Here is an 18,876-nt window from a genome sequence, read left to right as displayed (position 1 = left end):
ACATTCCAACGTTCGATTAAAATAAAGTACACATACAAGGGTAACTTAGTAGATATAATTCAGAATAGATCAAATTTAGAAATATAGATGAAAATATAAGAAAATAAACGCAACAACATTAATCGTAAAACAAATAGGGTGCAAAAAGGAAAGATAAATTATATATATATATATAGATTAATTTACTATATTTTAATGTGGAAGCGAAAATTAATCTTTGAGTTAATAACGTTTTTTAAAAATCTTGTCATAAAATGACTCATCACAGATCCTGTCTCATCCTAACAATTATAGTCATTACTCACAGATAACTTAAAAAATAATATAATACAATAAAGTCGCATAAATTCGACGAAGCATTTTAAAAGTACAAACTTTTATTTTGAAAATTTATTGGCGTTCATGACAGGAAGTAGAGCAATATTATGTATTCGCCCGTTTACTCTCTGTGGGGGTTCATCATGTTAACTCTATGTAGGCTCCGATTTTTGTCAACATCTTTCGGATTTAATCACGCACACAAATGTATATCAGACGGACAACGTCTTAACATTGTCTTACAGTCGTATTTTGCTCCAGAAAGAGCGACCAGCTCTCACAGTACAGGCGTTAATCACTGGAATGCAGTTAAAGGACACTTGAATCTGAAATCTTTCAGCACTGTTAACGTTAACAGACTCTGTTGGAATTGTGGATCTTCAGCTGCATTATTTTTCTGTTCTTCCTGTAATGCGATCCAACCTGCTGATGACAAGACTAATTATTTTGACATTTTGAATTGGTGAGTCAACTTGTGATTTGGTTCATACATTTTTGTTATAGTAATGATTGCATCACTTATGGAGTCATTGTTGTTTACAGTATCTCTGTCCTCTTGGTTCTGAACTTCCAAAAAGTTGCTTTCTTTATTTACTTTCATTTCTCGAAATCCATAACATTGTTGTCATATAATGTACTGTATATGATGTAGTAGGAGTTGATAAACTGATTCAGAACTGTACATACTTTAGACTAGAAAATGTCATTGTATTTCAATTTAATTGTAGTTTACATCCTGACATATTTGTCTTTTCTCAGTGAGCAAACATTTTCTTTGGACACCCAAAAACTTCAGAAAAGATACTTGGAGCTGCAAAGATCTCTCCATCCTGACAACTTCGGCCAGAAATCATTGGTAATGGACTATATTCAGGGCTTGATATTGACATGGCAATTTTCAATTGTAGTCTTTTAAAAAGGCATCTGCAATAATAAACTAAGCGCAATACTGTTGTCAAAAATATAGATTTTTCGATACATATCAATACTGAAATATCTGAAGCGCTTCCAATGCTGATTTTCCACAGAACAGATACATGATATATATCCACATGTCAGTTTTTTGTCAAAATTGTGGCCAGAGAAACTGCTGAGTGGCTATTAACTTTGGAAAACCACCTATAGAAAAAATTTAAAATAAAAGGTTTAAGAGGAACATTTGAACTTTTTATTTTTCTGCTTTTTTGTACTTTTTTTCCTATTGAAAATTTCCACACACACACACACACACACAAAAAAAAAATTATTTAGACTAATTTATACTATGCATAAACACTGATGAGCCAAAACATTACCATGATCTCCTGGCTAATATACCATTGGTCCCTCTGCTTACTGCCAAAACAGCGCTGACCTGCCGAGGTCTGGACTCTTCAAGACCTCTAAAGGTGTCCTGTGGTTTCTGGCACCAGGATGTCAGCAGCAGATCCTTCACGTCCTGTAGGTTTTAAAGCAAAGCAGCCATGGATTGAACTTGTTGGTCCAGCACATCCCACAGATGCTCAATTGGATTGAGATCTGGGGAAATTAGGGTCAAACACCTTGACCTCCTGATAATTTTCTTCAACCCATTCCTGAACAATGTGTGCAATTGGCAAGGTGCGTTATTCTGTGGAAAGAGCCCACTTCCATAAGGGAACACCATTGTCAAAGGGTGTACCTGGTCTGCAACAATGTTTAGGTAGTTAGCCTGTGTCAAATTTCTATATCCAGTGATTTATGTGATACATCTTCCCATTAAAATAATGTGTGACTTCTGCGAAAGTAAACCTTCTGTCAGCTCAGACCAAAGGGATAGTCTTCGTTCGTTGCACTCGTACCAACACCATGTCGCCGGTTTGTGGTTTATCCCTCTTCGACCACTGTTGGTAAATTCTCACCACTGCTAACCTTGTTGTAAACCTTGCTGTTTCAGACATAACTCTGACTCAGTCGCCTTCTCCTAACAATTTGACCCCTGTCAAACTCGCTCAGACCTTTATTCCTGCATCTAACTTTACGAGAACGGATTGCTTAATCTACCCAGACCTTTGTTAGGAGATGATCAACGTCACCTGTGAATGTTTTGGCTAATCTATATGCGTGCATATGTATATACACACACAAACTCGTTCAAGTTTTTTCCTTTTTTGAAATTAATACTTTTATTTTGGAAGACTAAAAGTTAATTGGTCAAAAGTGACAGTAAAAATGAATGAAATGTTACAAAAGATTTCCATTTCAACTAGAAAAAACTCTCTTTTGGAAAAAAAAAAAAACATCACAGTTTCAACAAAGCAACTGTTTTCAACATTGATAACAATAAATGTGTCTTGAGCATAAAATAAGCATATGATAAATAATATATATATGAAGAGTTCAGATGCAAAAGCCTCTAAGTGTCATTTGAAATTTTGTTCTAGAATGACCATTTTTATCAACCTTGTGTATTTTAAGTTCAGTAATTTCACTTAAATGACAATTAATAGGTAATTATCATTGCCATTTAAGTGAAATTACTGAACTTAAATATACAATCTTGATAAAAATGATCATTTTAGAAAAAAATTAAAAATGGCACTTAGAGGCTTTTGCATCCGAACTCTTCATATATATATACGTATATACATGCATACATACATACATACGCACACACACGTACACATATATATATATATGGTGATTCTCAATTATTTTTTTATTTAAACGAGCAGAAATGAATGATAATCACTATGATGAACATGTGAGATTCACCTTTTAACTATTGTCTTTGGAAACGTTACTATCACACTCTGTAACCAATGTCCAGGTCTATTTTGCTCTGATAAAAGATTTACAGCACATTTTTGTTCATGTGAGGCAGCAGACAGTTGTGATTGGTTTGTGCTTTGCGTGTCCGGTTGGGTCTCCTGACAGCAACAGCGAGCCGGATGTGGATTCTCCAGGCTTTGGCAACTCTGACAGCTGAAAATGTTTCTCATCTGCAAGTCATTTCTTTCGTTTCTCACCTCGTATTTCACCTGACGAATCCCATCACAGCTCAGACCCTCTGCGTCTGCCCACACAGCGAGAGCCTTCAGGGAAAAAAACCCACACAATTATCAGCATTGCTGGGGTTTCGCTTTTTGACAATTCTCCTCATTCCCAAGAGGAAATCCGTACCACAAACAAAGAACATGTCATGATGATATCTTAAAATGAATGTGACGACAGCACATAATTACATAACGCTTGGAAAAGTTAGAAAACTTGAGCTGAGCATGACTATATGAGGATTAGTATTTTTTATTGTACCACACTTCCTTTGTTACTCCATAAAATCACAATATTCTTTAAGTGGCATTATACTTTGGAGCTTTGTGTATTTCTGGCTTTAGGGGCTGTTGAAATTGTTTTTGTAGCTCGTAAGAAGAACGACTTTAATTTGGAGTGACTTTGTGGTCTGATCCTGTTTACAGAAAGAGCAGGAATATTCAGAAGAACAATCAGCACTGGTGAACAAAGCCTACAGAACCCTGCAGAAACCTCTGAGTCGGGCCGTATACATGGTAAATATTTGTTTAGTAAATATTCGTTGTGTTTATGGCATCCATAGGTCATTTACACTGGCCCACTAAATATTTGGACACATAAGCTGCACTTAAATAAGAAGAAATTTAAATACCCAAGCGTACTTTTCAAATAAAGTATTTCACATAAAGATTTTTTTTAATTGATCATACAATGGATATACTCTTTAATATGAATATATTTGCAAATCATATATATATATATATATATATATATATATATATATATATATATATATATATATATATTAGAGCCCGACCGATAAAGGATTTTGAAGGCCGATACCGATACAAATATTTTTGGGTTTTAAAATCCGATATTCTGATATATCGGCCGATATTTTTTTTTTATTAAATATCGTTGGATTTCACACACGTGTAAAAGGAAAGATAACTTTTCTGCACAAGATACGTTTGATACTTTTTCTCTATGTCTAAATGTTCACTCCTCACAAGTATAACTTACATTTTACAATGCAGGGACTGTAACTAGAGATATGCTAGTTATAAGTACAGTAATAATTACTTTATTCAGGCAGAAAAAGTTTATTGTGGTTTCCAAGCTCATTAATGTTAACGTTAGCGGTCTTCCACTGATGATAGTGGCATTAGCTAGCTTTGTGGTTAGCTAGTCTATGATGAGCCATAATTTAGCAATAGATAACATCATACTGCAAATTGTAAAACATACATTTTCAATATAACAGGCCAAGGAGAGATGATTAAAGCGTGTTTTGTCCGTTTTTATTTTATTTTTTAAATGTTCATTTATTGGCCATTATAACTGCCGATACCGATATTATGGAAAATGCCTAATATGGGCCGATAATATCGGTCTGGCTCTAATATATATATATATATATATATATATTATATATAAGATATTATCTATATAATCCATGTATATTCTATATATTTTTTTGCACAAAATGATAAGGAAAAGTGCGGTGCAGACAGAGAGAAGCTCCTGCAGTGCAAATTAAATTTCCTACTTGTATTTGATATATTAGAATTAAATACAATAACATGAAAAAAAAAAATTGAATAGTTCACCCATAAGACTTTTATTCATCTTTAGAACACGAATAAAGATATTTTGGTAACACTTTACAATAAGGTTCATTAACATTAGTTAATGTATTTACTAACATGCACTAACCATGAGCAATACATTTGTTACTGCATTTGTTCATCTTTGTTAATGTTAGTTCATGAAAATACAGCTGTTCATTGTTTGTTCATGTTAGTTCACGGTGCATTAACTAATGTTAACAAGATTTTAATCAAGTATTAGTAAATGTTGAAAATAACATTAACAAAGATTAACAAATGCTGTATATGTGCTATTCATTATTAGTTCATATTAACTAATGTAGTTAACTAATGTTAACTAACGAACCTTATTGTAAAGTGTTACCGATATTTTTAAAGAAATCGGAGATATTTCTGCGCCTTCATTGAGAGTCGATTCACCTAAAACTCACAGAAAAGTGAATTCAGTTTATCAGTGTATGCTATATTGAAAAGCACGCGCCCTATGTATGCAGTTTCTATGACGATTGAATCTTATATTGTAGTCTGTCATGACTCGCGCTTTACCCTCTGTAACCTGCATGTTCTGCTTCAGCTGGAGCTGCAAGGGGTTTTGCTGGAGGAGGGAACGGACGCCACCGCGGACCCCGCGTTTCTCCTCGAGGTCATGGAGATTAACGAGAGCCTCGCGGAGACGCGGAGCCAAGACGAGGTCAATGCCATCGGGCAGTCGGTGCGAGGTGTGTAGGCCAGAAAGAAAAGCTCCAACCGGAAGTGACTGGTGAAATGTTGCTCTGCGCCCACTCATGTTTATGTGACCGTTTGCTGCCCTAGATTCAGTCCATCAGAAAGTTCAAGGTTCTGTGGTTTTATGCCGGTTGTCGGACTTGTTTGTGAAAGGATGGTAGCGCTTCTGCTGTTTTTTTATGGTGTGTTTTACCTCTTTTCTCTAGAGAAGCTGAAAGGCTTGATTGAACAGATGAATTCGTCCCTAAACAAAGGTATTTTTCACTCATTCTCTTCATGACCTCCCAAATTTGACAGAAGTACACCGCATGCGAGTGGAAAATAGTTGTTTTTGTGTTCGCCTCATGAGTCTCTTTTTCTCAGGGGATCTGCTGACCGCCAAAGGGCTTTTAGCCCAAATGAAGTACTTCACAAATATAGAGGAAAAGGTAAAAGACAGAATTACTGAAGTTTGCTGAGGGAAAATTGTCAATAATTTGCAATTGTAATCCATCCGACATGGATCAGTGAGAGATTTCACGCTTGTACTTTGAAGATTTTATAGAAATATTTATTGTTATTAGTACAAATTGTTGGATTATGGTTGGTTACTGAATAAAGTACATTTATTTTAATCTTTTGTCAAATTTTTTGTGTTACCAACAACAATAACCCTGGTCCATCCCAGCTAACAATTTTAGGTTCTAAGAACGTTTTCATAACGTTCCCATTAAGTTATAAAAACGTTATTTCTGAATGTTCTAGGAACGTTCAAAACGACCAGTTTTTTAGACGTTGTATTGACGTTATTTCTTGGTTATAATAACGTTTTTAAAACGTTCCAATAGCAACGCGAGGATAACGTTTTAATGCTAACGTCTTTAGTACGTTTATCAATGTAATATAACGTTACAGCAAGAACGTTTTTGATAAATTTCAGAGAACGTTAGCCTGTTAGCTGAGATGGCACTTATTTTAGTACTTTGGGTAATCCCTACCCTATGGTCCTGTTTACACCTGATATCAAGATGCATTTTGGTCGGATCACGACACTAAGTGGCGACACTAAATAGAGGTTTAATGCCTGGTTCAGATTACACGATTTTTTTGTCTGTTACGATAGTCACTGTGTCAGAGTACACGATTTTGACTCCAAAAATCTTGTCGTCTCGTGGACAAGACACATGTCAGACTACACGTTGCTTCCTGACCAGTCATCACATGCTGTCTTTAACATACACGATTACACACAACATACACATACATGATTTTAGCCCGATTTCGGCACGATCCGTTTCGTGGAGATTCGTAAACAACAACGGGCGTCGGGACGCAAGATTTGATTGTATCATCTCGTATAATTGTAAATAATTTGCAATTGTAATCCATCCGACATGGATCAGTGAGAGATTTCACGCTTGTACTTTGAAGATTTTATAGAAATATTTATTGTTTTTAGTACAAATTGTTGGATTATTGTTGGTTACTGAATAAAGTACATTTATTTTAATCTTTTGTCAAATTTTTTTGTGTTCGCAACAATAATAACATTGTTGGGCGACAACCTACGCTTCACGACATCACGACAAAAAGACTAGCATGTTAAATTTTTTTAACGGTTTGTCCACGACGGTTCCGTCACATGTATGAGGTTGACCAATAGGAACACAGAAGCTTTTTCCATACACAACTTTCAAAAATGGCGAAACGAAAGAGAGACGATGGTGTTAACGTTAAAAGTAAAAGTATATAAGAAAACAATATTTTACCTCAAGTTCTCTTTGGAGGATTGACAGCCCTTCGAGCAATCCAGGAACGTGTCCATTGTCGGGTTTTCTTTCTTTTTTTACTTTTTCCTGAACATGGGACAGCCAATACAACACTCATCGCTTCATCCATGGGCTATATGCACGCAGAAATTCCGCATTTGACGCAAGGATGCTCGTCCATTTCTTGTTGTGGAGATTAAAGCGGAGGAAAACCGAGGAAGACGGGATTATGGCAGAGTCTTCAAGATTTACTGTCCTCCAGTCTTTGAAATGAAACATACATACGTTTAGATGTAATTTTATATATAGTTATATTTATTTAATATAATTTTAAAAAGAAGGATAAACACAACGAGGGGTGTCTGTTTTATCTGTTTTTGTGACTAACGTTTCTTTAGTATAACCATGGAGTATAAAATTCAATATAAATTCTCGGTATTGCATTGGACTCTACGATCGGCGGAAGTTTTTGAGCATCCCTAATGCTTCACCGGAAATACCGCCGTGCATAGAGCCCATTGTTTGTTTACGTTCGTTTCCGGAAGTCACTCGCTACTAGTTTTTTTTTTTTTTATATCACTCGCTAGCTACTAGTTTCGCCTTCTCGATGACATCACGCGGCGCGCGGCATGCGATGAAAGACGGCATGCGATGAAAGCAACGTGTAGTCTGACGTGTCTTGTCCACGACACGACAACATTTTAGGAGTCAAAATCGCGTAATCTGACACAGTGGCTATCGTAACAGACAAAAAAATCGTGTAATCTGAACCAGACATACCGGTAAGTGTGTTAGCAATTAGCAAACACTGCTAATAACACTAGCAAACATTCTCTTAGATGGCGTTCAATAAAGAAAGTGTAAATTTCCCAAGACAACACTTCTGCTTTCAGCGTCAAACCACGATTGGCTGATGCCACTCTTATTTGGGTCTGGTCTTTAGGGAGAAGTGAGGAAACAGGAAACCCACAAAAATGATGAAACCACTACAGTTATAAAGCAAAACTGTGCAAGACAACAAGATCCATTTAGCTCAATCCCTGTTTGAATCTTTAATGCTACTTTCTAGACTTGCAATCTCTGCGGTGCGCTTTGTGATAAATGCGTCTTATTTCTCTCTAATGTGGGCTGATTCATTAAATTGTAATTGGAGCTGGTTTTGTGCTAGATGATGACATTACTCTGGACACAGTCTGACATCAGTCTCTTATTAGATAGCACTTGGACAGAATTTCTTTATTGCGCCAGTTTGTACAGTCGCTCATGATGTGGTATGAATTAAATTACATCCTAACTCACTTATCAATCCAGGATTTATGAATGTGTGTGTTTATGTGAAAGGCAGGAGAAGTGTCATTTCTACAACTGAAGATGCCTCGTTTGAGCTGTAGGGGGAAGCATGTCACCTCAATATGGAGAATGTAGGTAGGCAGAAAAACTCCCAAAGGGTGTAAATTGTGTTTATGAAATGCTTGTTCTTAAGGATGCATATTTCTCTTGTAATGAGGAGCATCGCTTGAGTAGATTTTAAATTACTGTGTTCCAACACTTTGAATCCAATATGTATAGAATGCATGGTTTTTAGTCCCCTTAAGATGGAAGAAATGCAAGAACCAATCAATGTTTTTGGTGTTCAAAATGAAGGCACAATGACTTTGCGTTTTTCAACCCAGCTGATAGTACTGTAGAAATGATCATATTTTAAAGTGAAAGTCCAGCTGCATCAACGACTCAAAAGCAAAGAAACAAGAACAGAAAATACACTGGTGGTTAGAAAACATCTTAGACATGCCACTTTGCATTTAATCTTTAGTTTAAGCCTGTGTAACACCACTGGAGCATTGCCCTGTTAATGTCTCGCTGAAAACAGGACTTGACTCGCTTTTTTATTAACTCAAGAGCCACAGTGTCACGATTCGAAGTCTTCCACGCAGGAGACGCTATACATGTGAATTAAACCACAGACGGCAATCTGATTATTATTCACTCCGTAATCGGAAGACATCTCCAGCCATGATGAATTAATGGGAAAACATGATCGACCAGTTCTGAAGGCACTGCTGTTTTCACGTTGTCTTTGAAATTGGTTTGATAGGGAAAAAAAAGATGTGTGAAAAATGGATGGTGGGCAGGGAAGAGAAAAACAAGAGAAACTTACATTTAAGTTTAAATGTTGTTAGTGTCTTGAAGTGTGAATATGACTGGTTTCTGTTTTTGGGGCTGCATATTTTAAATGTATTTACGATTTTTGTGTTTTATAGAGAAAGTACTTTAAAATGTAAAATAAATAAATAAATAAAATCACATTTAAAGGCACAAAATGTAATATTTTTGGATTAAAATATCCCAAAACCACTAAAACAATGTTATATATGTGTCCAGAGAAATCGGTAACACTTTACAAAAAGATTCATTAGTTAACATTAGTTAATGTATTAACTAACATGAACTAACCCTGAGCAGTACATTTGTTACTGTATATGCTCATCTTTGTTAAAAATACAGCTGTTAATTGTTTGGTCATGTTAGTTCACAGTACAATAACTAATGTTAACAAGATTTGAATAAAGTATTAGTAAATTTTTAAATTAACAAAGATTAATAAATGCTAAATAAGAGCAGTTCATTATTAGTTCATTAGTTAACTAATGGAGTTAACTAATGAACCTTATTGTAAAGTGTTACCGAGAAATCAGCAATTTCAACCAGTGTAAAGGCCATTGCACACCGAGTCCGAAATTCGCATCCGAAATTTTCGCACGTTAAAAAAAAAATTCGACCTCACGTTATGTCAATCACGCTTGCACACCGCCTCCGAAACTTTCGTCCGTCATAAAATTAATCGGATCGGGTTCGATTTTCTGCGTTTTTCGCATCCAGAGCCAGCATTTTGAGAGGTCTTTTGACAATTCAGGGCCGGTGTTGTGCCTAATTTCGACCCCCTGCCAAATTATTACCCCCCTCGTTGAAGTCAGTACCTGATTGCCTAATCCCAACCCCGCCCCTAATCTTAACCCCTCCCCCACAACTAATCCTAAACCTACCAATACTAGGGGGGTAATAATTTGGCGGGGGTCCAAAACGGAAAATGGAATTCACGGAAATTGGTGGTCTTTTTTTTAATATGTGTCTCCAGGATCGCTAGCAAGGCATCAAACTGTCCCACTGACATTCTGAGGTAAATTTTGAATCGCTCAGGATAAATTCGCAACTCCTTGATAAGGTGGAACGCTCCTTCCTCTCGGCGCAATTTCAGGATTGGATGGACGTAATATTTTCTCTTTCTTCTCTTTTCAACAAGAGAGGGCAAAAATCATCCTCACTGCTTGACGAATCCATTTGGTATTTTTGCGTTTTTTCCCGCAAAGGTTTAAGAAATACGCAACGGACTCGGTGTGCAAGGTTTCTATGCGTGACGAATTTTTAGGCTGACGAACACGAAAATACGCATACGAATATTTCGTACTCGGTGTGCAATGGCCTTAAAGGTCTGTCATTGATATCTTATCCACGCTATACCCTTGAATTTCAGTTTTACGGGTGAGCATCTGTTTCAATGCTTTTATCGACAGATTACGAATCATTGTTATATAGTTCAACACGGTTAGTCTTATTATTTGAGTCTTTTGTTTTTTTAATCGATTTAACATGCATAACATGCATGCGCCTTTAAGGCCCAGAAATACTAATGGCAAATTTTTTTTTGTTCATATCTACATATTTATTTAGAAAAGGGACACAGTGTACATTAATAAACATTCTTAAATGTAAATGTACCCAAATTAGCCCAAAGGCTAGTTTTCATTGGTAGTCCCGTTGCCAGATGTTATTAGGCTCTTAACTAATATCTAAACACCACTCTGGCATCAGGATGTTCGCTAACAGTATTGCTGCTCTCACATTTCCAACTTCTTTTTACCCAAAAGCAAAGAACGGAAAAGAGCTTCGCTGTGAGTACATCGGGGCCGTTCAGAATTCAACACAGTTGGACCTGTGCACTGCACTGATGTTTCTGACCTTATGAGTATTACTCTAAGGACTGTTTAACACATTTTACCATATCTAAATCCATTCCCCAGATTTTCTCTCTCAATCAGTGCAGAAAATGTGAAATATTGTGTGTATTCCCTCTGGGCATGCTCATATATCATTGTTAGCTTTCAGTGCCACTTTTGATCAAGTTCTTTTTTTTTTTGTGATTGAGCTGCGTGTGTGTGTGGCTCCATCAGCACGGTGTTCTCTTAAGCGCATAACCCGAATATACCGGTTTCAGACAAGCAGATTAGCTTATAAAGCATGATCATCATGGTTTGTTTGTGTGCAGTGTTCACTCGTCTATAAAGGACCTTCCTTGTAACCTTACAAATGCGAATGAGATATTTACCCTCAGCTGTGTTAAAGTCGTGCTGTTTGATGCGCTTCATTAAGTGTTTCTGAATTGCTAAAACACATTTTTTGAAACCATCACTCGCTTCCTCAACCTTAAACACCAAACCGAATTTTCAAAGCACATTCAGAGAACCTCTGACTCTTCAGGCAAAATCAAACAATAGCCTCGATACTATTTTATGTGCTCAAAATCAATGAATTTGTGAATGAATGTTTTACAGTAAGAGTGACATTAAGTGAATGTGGTGTTTTTGCAGTTCAGAAAAACTGAACATGCAGTTCTGCTATTTTAAATCCTTTCCAGAACATGTCTGAATCGAGATTGATGTATAAATGAACAACATAGTAGGGTAAATCCCATAATATCTGTTGAAAACATGCCCAGGTCAAATTGTGTTCCAGAAACTAAATTTTGCATTAGTAGATAGTTTTGTGTGTGTGTTTTTAAAAGATTTTTTTTAGGCGTCCCGTTCCTAACTTTACTTCACTATATTTCTATTAAATCCTAATCTAATTATATATCGTTGGAAAGGTCTAAGACTTCTAAATAAATATTCTACACCTGTTTTGTGTTGCAAATTATGTAGTAAGAGTAATTGATGAATTTATGACAAAATCTTTTGCAAATAAATAAATCATATTTTGTAAAATATGTATTTTACATAAAATAAAAATGTATAGTACAGTATATTTGATTTACTGTAAATTTAAACTTCCATAACTTTTTTATACTTTCATTTGTTTTGTTGTCTTTAAAACAAGACCAAACTTGGGTATATATTCCAAAGCATTGTTGAATTACAACCATTTACGCGTGAATAATAACCCCATTCTCAAAAAGGGGGGGTGGCTGCTAAGGGGTTAAACAAGCTAAGGGGTTGTATATTTTCTCATTACTAAAATGTAAGAAAACATCAACTCCCCAATATATTATTTAAATAGTAAAGTGGGTTTATTTTTGTATTGTCGTAATGCTTATTTAAAACAAGAATTAAAATAAGAAAAAAAAATTCTGTTTTACATTAATGAGAATCTAATGACAATCCCTATAAAAAAGGAAATTACAGAAAAAAAATAAAGCTGTTTTATTAAAAGAATGTCTAATGAGAACCTAATGATGATCCCTATTGGAAACTATACAGTATATATATATAAATAAAAGGGAAAGCACCCTTTTTTCATTCGGGTGAAAATTTAGCTTAATTGTCATGGAAATAATAGCGAATACATTTTCTAATTAAAATCAGTCTCTTTTGTTTTCTTTTACGAAAACGTTAAGTGGACCTATTCATCACAGATTTTGTGAGTTTAACACATAACTGCTGCCGAAACATGTGTGAGTGGGAACACAAGAGGTCAAGGTTAAAAGTTATGAGGAATAGGCCATTCTATGTATGTTTATAGAATAGAATACTAACAATGAGGTTTTTAAATAGTCTGAACACTGTTGCACTCATTAACTTCAAAATACTTCAGCGCCACGATCTCATGAGAGGAGATTTCCTTTTTTTGTTTTTAAAATTGAAACACAATCATAACCAGAATTGTTCAAGCTGAGAAAAGGAAGCTCAGAGCTGCTCAATCTTTGTGAATAATATTCCTGCTTCTCCCTCACGTCACTGCGGCACATCTCTGAGCTTTTGAAATGAGGATTTCAGGGGAAATGTTGCTTTAGCAGCGTCTGGCTGAACACTGCAGCGGGGGTTAGAGAGCCGGTGGGTGGAAGGTTAGTTCTTATTGACGCCGTGACTCAGGGAGCATCGTTTCCTATTTGACATTCCAATTGAGTCCTCCAACAGTGTGTAATCTCTTCAAGAACATGCGTCATTAAGAAGCCTGCCAATTTCTTACCTGGACTCAACATGTCTCAGTTGTAAACGCAAAAATCATACCGGATTACTGCTTGATTATGGAGCGCCAGGGAGGAAAGAAAGAATAAACGCATCACATGCTTGCCTGCGACTGAGCCAGTCTAATAAATTTCATGCTTCATCTCAACAAAAGAGATATGTAGATCCTATAGGAATCTCCTGCCTTCTTAGTGGCTGCGTTCACACTGTCAGTGTTTGAGATTGACAACCGAATTCGTTTGTTAGTTCAACTCCAAAGTTTTCAGTTACTCACTCTCATGCCGTTCCAAAACCACATGACTTCATTACTTCTTTGGATTACTTCTTCTTTTGCTGATAATTTACTCACCCCTATGTCATCCAAGATGTCCATGTCATTCTTTCTTCAGTTGAAAAGAAATTGAGGTTTTTGATGAAAACATTCCACAGACTTCAATGGGAACCAAACGGTTCAAGGTCCAAAAGACACTTTCAGTGCCAACTGCAAACTGTTCAAAGGGCTTTAAACGATTCGAGGCGATGAGTACGGGTCTTATCAAGCGAAACGAACGATCATTTAAAAAAAAGAAAAAACAAAGTTTACGTTTTATAAGCTCAAATGGTCGCCTTGCTCTGTACTGCGATGCACTTTCGTGACTCTCCTGTTCGAACTCGTTCATCAAAACGAACGAATCTTTTTCCGAGTCAATTTGTTCGTTGAATGAACAAAATGACTCTGAAAATGACATTGGGGGCTTGGGGCGGGGTTATTGTGACCAACAACAAGACGGAAATGGGAAAGCTAAGACATCTGGCGACGTAGACAGAAAAACAAACAGGTTCGCAAGTTGAACCAACTTTGAACCAGCACCAGTTCCGAATCAATTCTTTTTTTAGTGGAAATGAGGTAAGAGAGAGATTTATAGGACTTTTTTTAGGTAGATACACTTGTATTGCCCATGAATTTAAGATAAACTGAGATGTGAATATGGACATTTTATAATGCGTTCATGGGAACGTTTCAGAAACAATGGTACATTCATATTTATGATCATTCTACATCTTTACAAATGAGGCCTGATGTTTAAACTTTGTGTTTGCACAAAATGGGCATCAAAATCTACGAATGCCATTTAACCACTTAACTGTCACTGTCCCACAGGTGGGACGTTTGCCACTATATTTTTAAAACAATAATATCTTAGTAAATACCTTAAATAATGTTGACAAACTATATATCATTTGAAAGCTTACAATCTCTAGTTTCCATATTTGGTGACCGATTTTCAAAATATATTACAGAGGAGCCATAATTTATCAATATAAAACAAGAATATTTTCATACTCATAAGGCGTGTTCAGACCTTTATTTTAAAATAGCAGTAAACATGAAAAATCATGAAAAAATGGTAGATACCTCAGTTTGTTTTCATGCCAAAAGTTCAAAAGATAGAATCCATTCAATTATCTTGGAAAAAAAAGGTCTGAAAAAGTTGAAATATCAAGAAAAAAATTATAAATTCACCATTTGTGACGTGGCAGCCAGCTATGACTTACATGCGTGTTCTTTGAATGTGTTTCTTAGAGGTTCAATTCATATCAAAATCTGCCAAACTTCCCATGCTACTTCTGAATAGGATCTCTACTTCAGAAATTGTATGAAAATTGTGAAAATAATGGTTCATATCACTCAAAACACGAATGGAAATGCAGGCGCCCTTATATGGGCAGTAATGGAGTCTGATTGTGCCCTAGTGAAAAAGTTTGGTACTGCGCTCAAACAAAATCTTACTGAAAGCTCATTTTTTGAGATATCAACCTAAAATTTGAAACACAACTTGTTCAGATTTTTGGCTTTGATCTTTCTGCCATTTTAGAGTAGCCCAGGTTTTGAAAATATATATTTTATGTAAAATATGAATAATTAATATTTTTACATTGTACATTTCCATAAACTCAAACTTCTATAACTTTTTTTCTGTTTCACTTTCTTAATTTATTTCACTTCTACAAAAATCTGCCAAATGTCTTCTTTAAAACAAGACCAATCATATGTCTATATTCCAAAGCATTCTTGAATTACAACCATTTAAGTTCGAAATGTGCATTTTCATGTCTATTCAAAAAAGGGGGGGTGACAGTTAACAGGTTAAAAACAAAAAATAAACTGTCTGCACACCAAGAGTTTTACAGGTGTAATATGGTGACTTTTTTCATTCTTATTTTACTTTATATAATGGCGCTTTTCCATTCCCAGTACCAGCTCGACTCACCTTGACTCTTTTCGCTCAGTTTTCCATTGCAGACACTACCGCCACAAATAGTACCCGGTCGTCATAGCTACGCCTTTCGTTCCTTGTTGCCCCATCAAGTTCTTGCTGGATCCTCTCCTCGGCCAGACTGATCTCATGAAGTAGCGTGTGTACGACACGCCAATTCGTATTTCCATTTTTGGCATGCTATCAAGACGCATAATTGCTTTTCAGCGTGTTTATGAACGCCGTTGACTTAACGTTATATAAATATATGACTTACCTCAACCCCGTCCCTAAACCTAACCGTCACTGGGGTTAATGGCATTTATGACTGTTCCCTTACCATCCTAGGGAAAAAAAGATATGACTTACCTCAACCCCATCCCTAAACTTAACCGTCACTGGGGTTAATGGCATTTATGACTGGAGATTTGACGTCGTGTACAGACACGCGGAATGACGCGGACGTTAATGGCGTAGACATGCACGCATACACGCGGATAGCTCAAAATGCGTAGAGATAACACGCCACCTGACTCGAAAGTGGCGTGTATGTTTACGCAAAAGTCATGATGTCATGTTGCCTCGGCAACCAAACAAAGGAAAGTCTGCACCTCCTCGTTTGACCCCGGCGTATTCTTCAGAGTTGCCATAATAATAGTAGTAAGTTTAGTAGGCTAACTATCTCTGGCCAAACTATTTAAAAATGGCGGGATTATTCTGGATACTCCATCTGACGCGTGCAATGATGACCCAGTGAATGGTGACGATTCTCTCTGACCAATCAGCAGTCGGCATAGTTTTCACGTCACATTTTAGTATCGCCTTAGCTCACTCAGAACCTCGCCGGAGGTGATACAAAAAAAGTGCCCGAAAGCAGGTACAGGTACAACTTTTACACCAAACAAAGGCGAGCCGAGTCGAGCTGGTACTGTGTAAGAAGAAAGACAACCTCCTTAAACCATTCACTTTTATTTCTAAGGTCAGTGAATTCATTTTTATACACATGGTTCAAGATTCACTTAATATCTCATACCATGATGTTTTTCTTAGGTACCTAAATCTATTTAAGGATGCTTTGATGTTTTTACTATGAATCGAGACAAAGATACTGATTACACAACACGAGTTCCCCGCAGTTTCTCATAATTGATTCCACGAGGCAGAGCAGTTTCAAAGCAACATGTTTGCTTGTCCACCAAATCAATCTCCAAAAAGTGGTTTACGATATCTGTGATATCTGTAATATTTTCAGGCTCAGTATCAGATAGCTGGAAGTGTGACAGAAAAGCTCTTCCTCTCAGCAGGGATTATGGCCCAAGGGGACGCTGCTCTAGATTTTAATTAAAGGTTGGCAGGGCTTCAAACCTCAAGGAGTATTGGAAGGATCAGAGAGAATAGCGATGATTAGTTATTCTTTTGAAAATATAGGATATATTGTACCAGGTTTTGAGGGGAAATCTTTAAAAGCCAGCAGTCAGGTTTTGGAGGCACAAAATAAGATTCCCACGAGTCTCTGATGTTATCAGGCATTGATGGGTGGTAACTCATTGATAAGGCGTATCCACATTATGTTTGCTGAGTAGATGAAGTCCTCTAATTCTATTTGCCTAGTGTAATAGATTGAATGTCTTAAATAGAGATCTCATTGAGCATTCTGCTCAGACCGTGAGATCAGGCTTTGAGGAAATCCACCCGTAAACTCTGAGCACCGCTGAATAAATTGCCCTATGATGTTCTTATCAGTACACTAGAGTTTTCTTCAAGCTTTTCACAACTTTGAGTTACTCAATACCCTGCAACAACTAAGCATTATGGCCCTGAAAAAGGGAGGTTTCGTTTACATAAAGCTTTAGTGGTTTCAGAGTGGTTTTTAAGTGGTTACATGCATTCATTTCAAGATTAGAGTCAAAGTCAAAGAAAAGTGCAACAGCTGCTTTTTAAAACGAACTCTTCCACACTATTGATTTGCACTTATATCTAACCTTCATGTTTAGGTTAAATCTGAATCTTAGGGCATTTTCATACCTGAAAGTCTGTACCAAGGTCTGAACCAAAGTTCATGTTTTGATACATTTTATACTTTCAGAAAGTTTTGGTTTGGTTTCACACTGCAATTATGCGAGCAAACTAAAGAACTAGGTGACATACTTGCGTCCTGTCGTCATCATCTATGTGGGCTGCATCTTGACATTGGTTGGTTTAGTAAATGGACGTGCGTCTGATGTCAGCGTGTTGTCAATTCGGCGGGTAACTTTGACAACATGAATGAACAGACACATATCGTTGCAACTATATTGTGATTTTTATGCTATAATTACCTGCAGCACCAACTATAACACAAGGTTAGTTCAAATTCGCCAAATGAATGTCCTCGCCAACCTCATCTCCCCATGTGCTACACGACTCATTTCTCCTGCCACCTTTGTTTTTTCGGCTAATTGGGGACCACCAGAACTTCCTGTAAAAGGTCTGAAAGTCCGAACCGTACAGAAATGCTTTCACTCTACAAACGGACCAAACCTTTGTTCAGTTTGATCCGGACCGAAACTACCTCTTTTCGTCTGACCAAATTTAATCTTTTTGGTCCAGACCGTGGTCCGGAGGAGGTTTCACACCTATAATTTTGATTCGGACCAAACTGAAAAGTCCGAAAGTCCCGACCAAACAAGGTAGGTGTGAAAGGGCCCTTAGTTCACACTTGTAGTTCGGTTTGTTTGGTCCAGACCAAAAAAAACCCCCCAAAACATTTAGTCCTGGTCCATTTAGCATTCACATTGGCATGTTAAAACTGAACCTACTGAAAAGACCTCGGTCAAAATCGAGGGAGTGAGGGTCTGTCCATATAAACTTCCCTCGTCCACTTCACAAAATGGAACGCACTTCAAAATGGCGGCAGGTATTCCCCCGAGGGGAAGCGCTTAGGGAAGTTCGCAAGTGCGTGTCTAAAAATGGACTGGGCATATAAAGGGTGTGTTGATGGAGTGAGACTCTGGTGATTGTGAAGGAG

At 36.8% G+C, this 18,876-nt stretch overlaps 1 protein-coding gene across 1 annotated transcript; it reads left to right on the top strand.

The window, feature by feature from the left end:
* Nucleotides 1-417: 417 nt before the first annotated feature.
* On the top strand, nt 418-6,259 carry hscb (HscB mitochondrial iron-sulfur cluster cochaperone). Its single transcript, XM_039659876.2, has 6 exons — nt 418-781; nt 1,078-1,174; nt 3,756-3,845; nt 5,494-5,638; nt 5,852-5,899; nt 6,009-6,259. The coding sequence occupies exons 1-6, from the start codon at nt 426-428 to the stop codon at nt 6,101-6,103; spliced, it is 831 nt and encodes a 276-aa protein (XP_039515810.2). The 5' UTR covers nt 418-425; the 3' UTR covers nt 6,104-6,259.
* Nucleotides 6,260-18,876: the final 12,617 nt, after the last annotated feature.

This window comes from Pimephales promelas, chromosome 4 (assembly GCF_988280905.1).
Source record: "Pimephales promelas chromosome 4, fPimPro1.hap1.1, whole genome shotgun sequence".
Taxonomy (NCBI): domain Eukaryota; kingdom Metazoa; phylum Chordata; class Actinopteri; order Cypriniformes; family Leuciscidae; genus Pimephales; species Pimephales promelas.
Note: the sequence above shows the minus strand (reverse complement) of the source record. Positions and strands in the feature narration are given on the sequence as shown.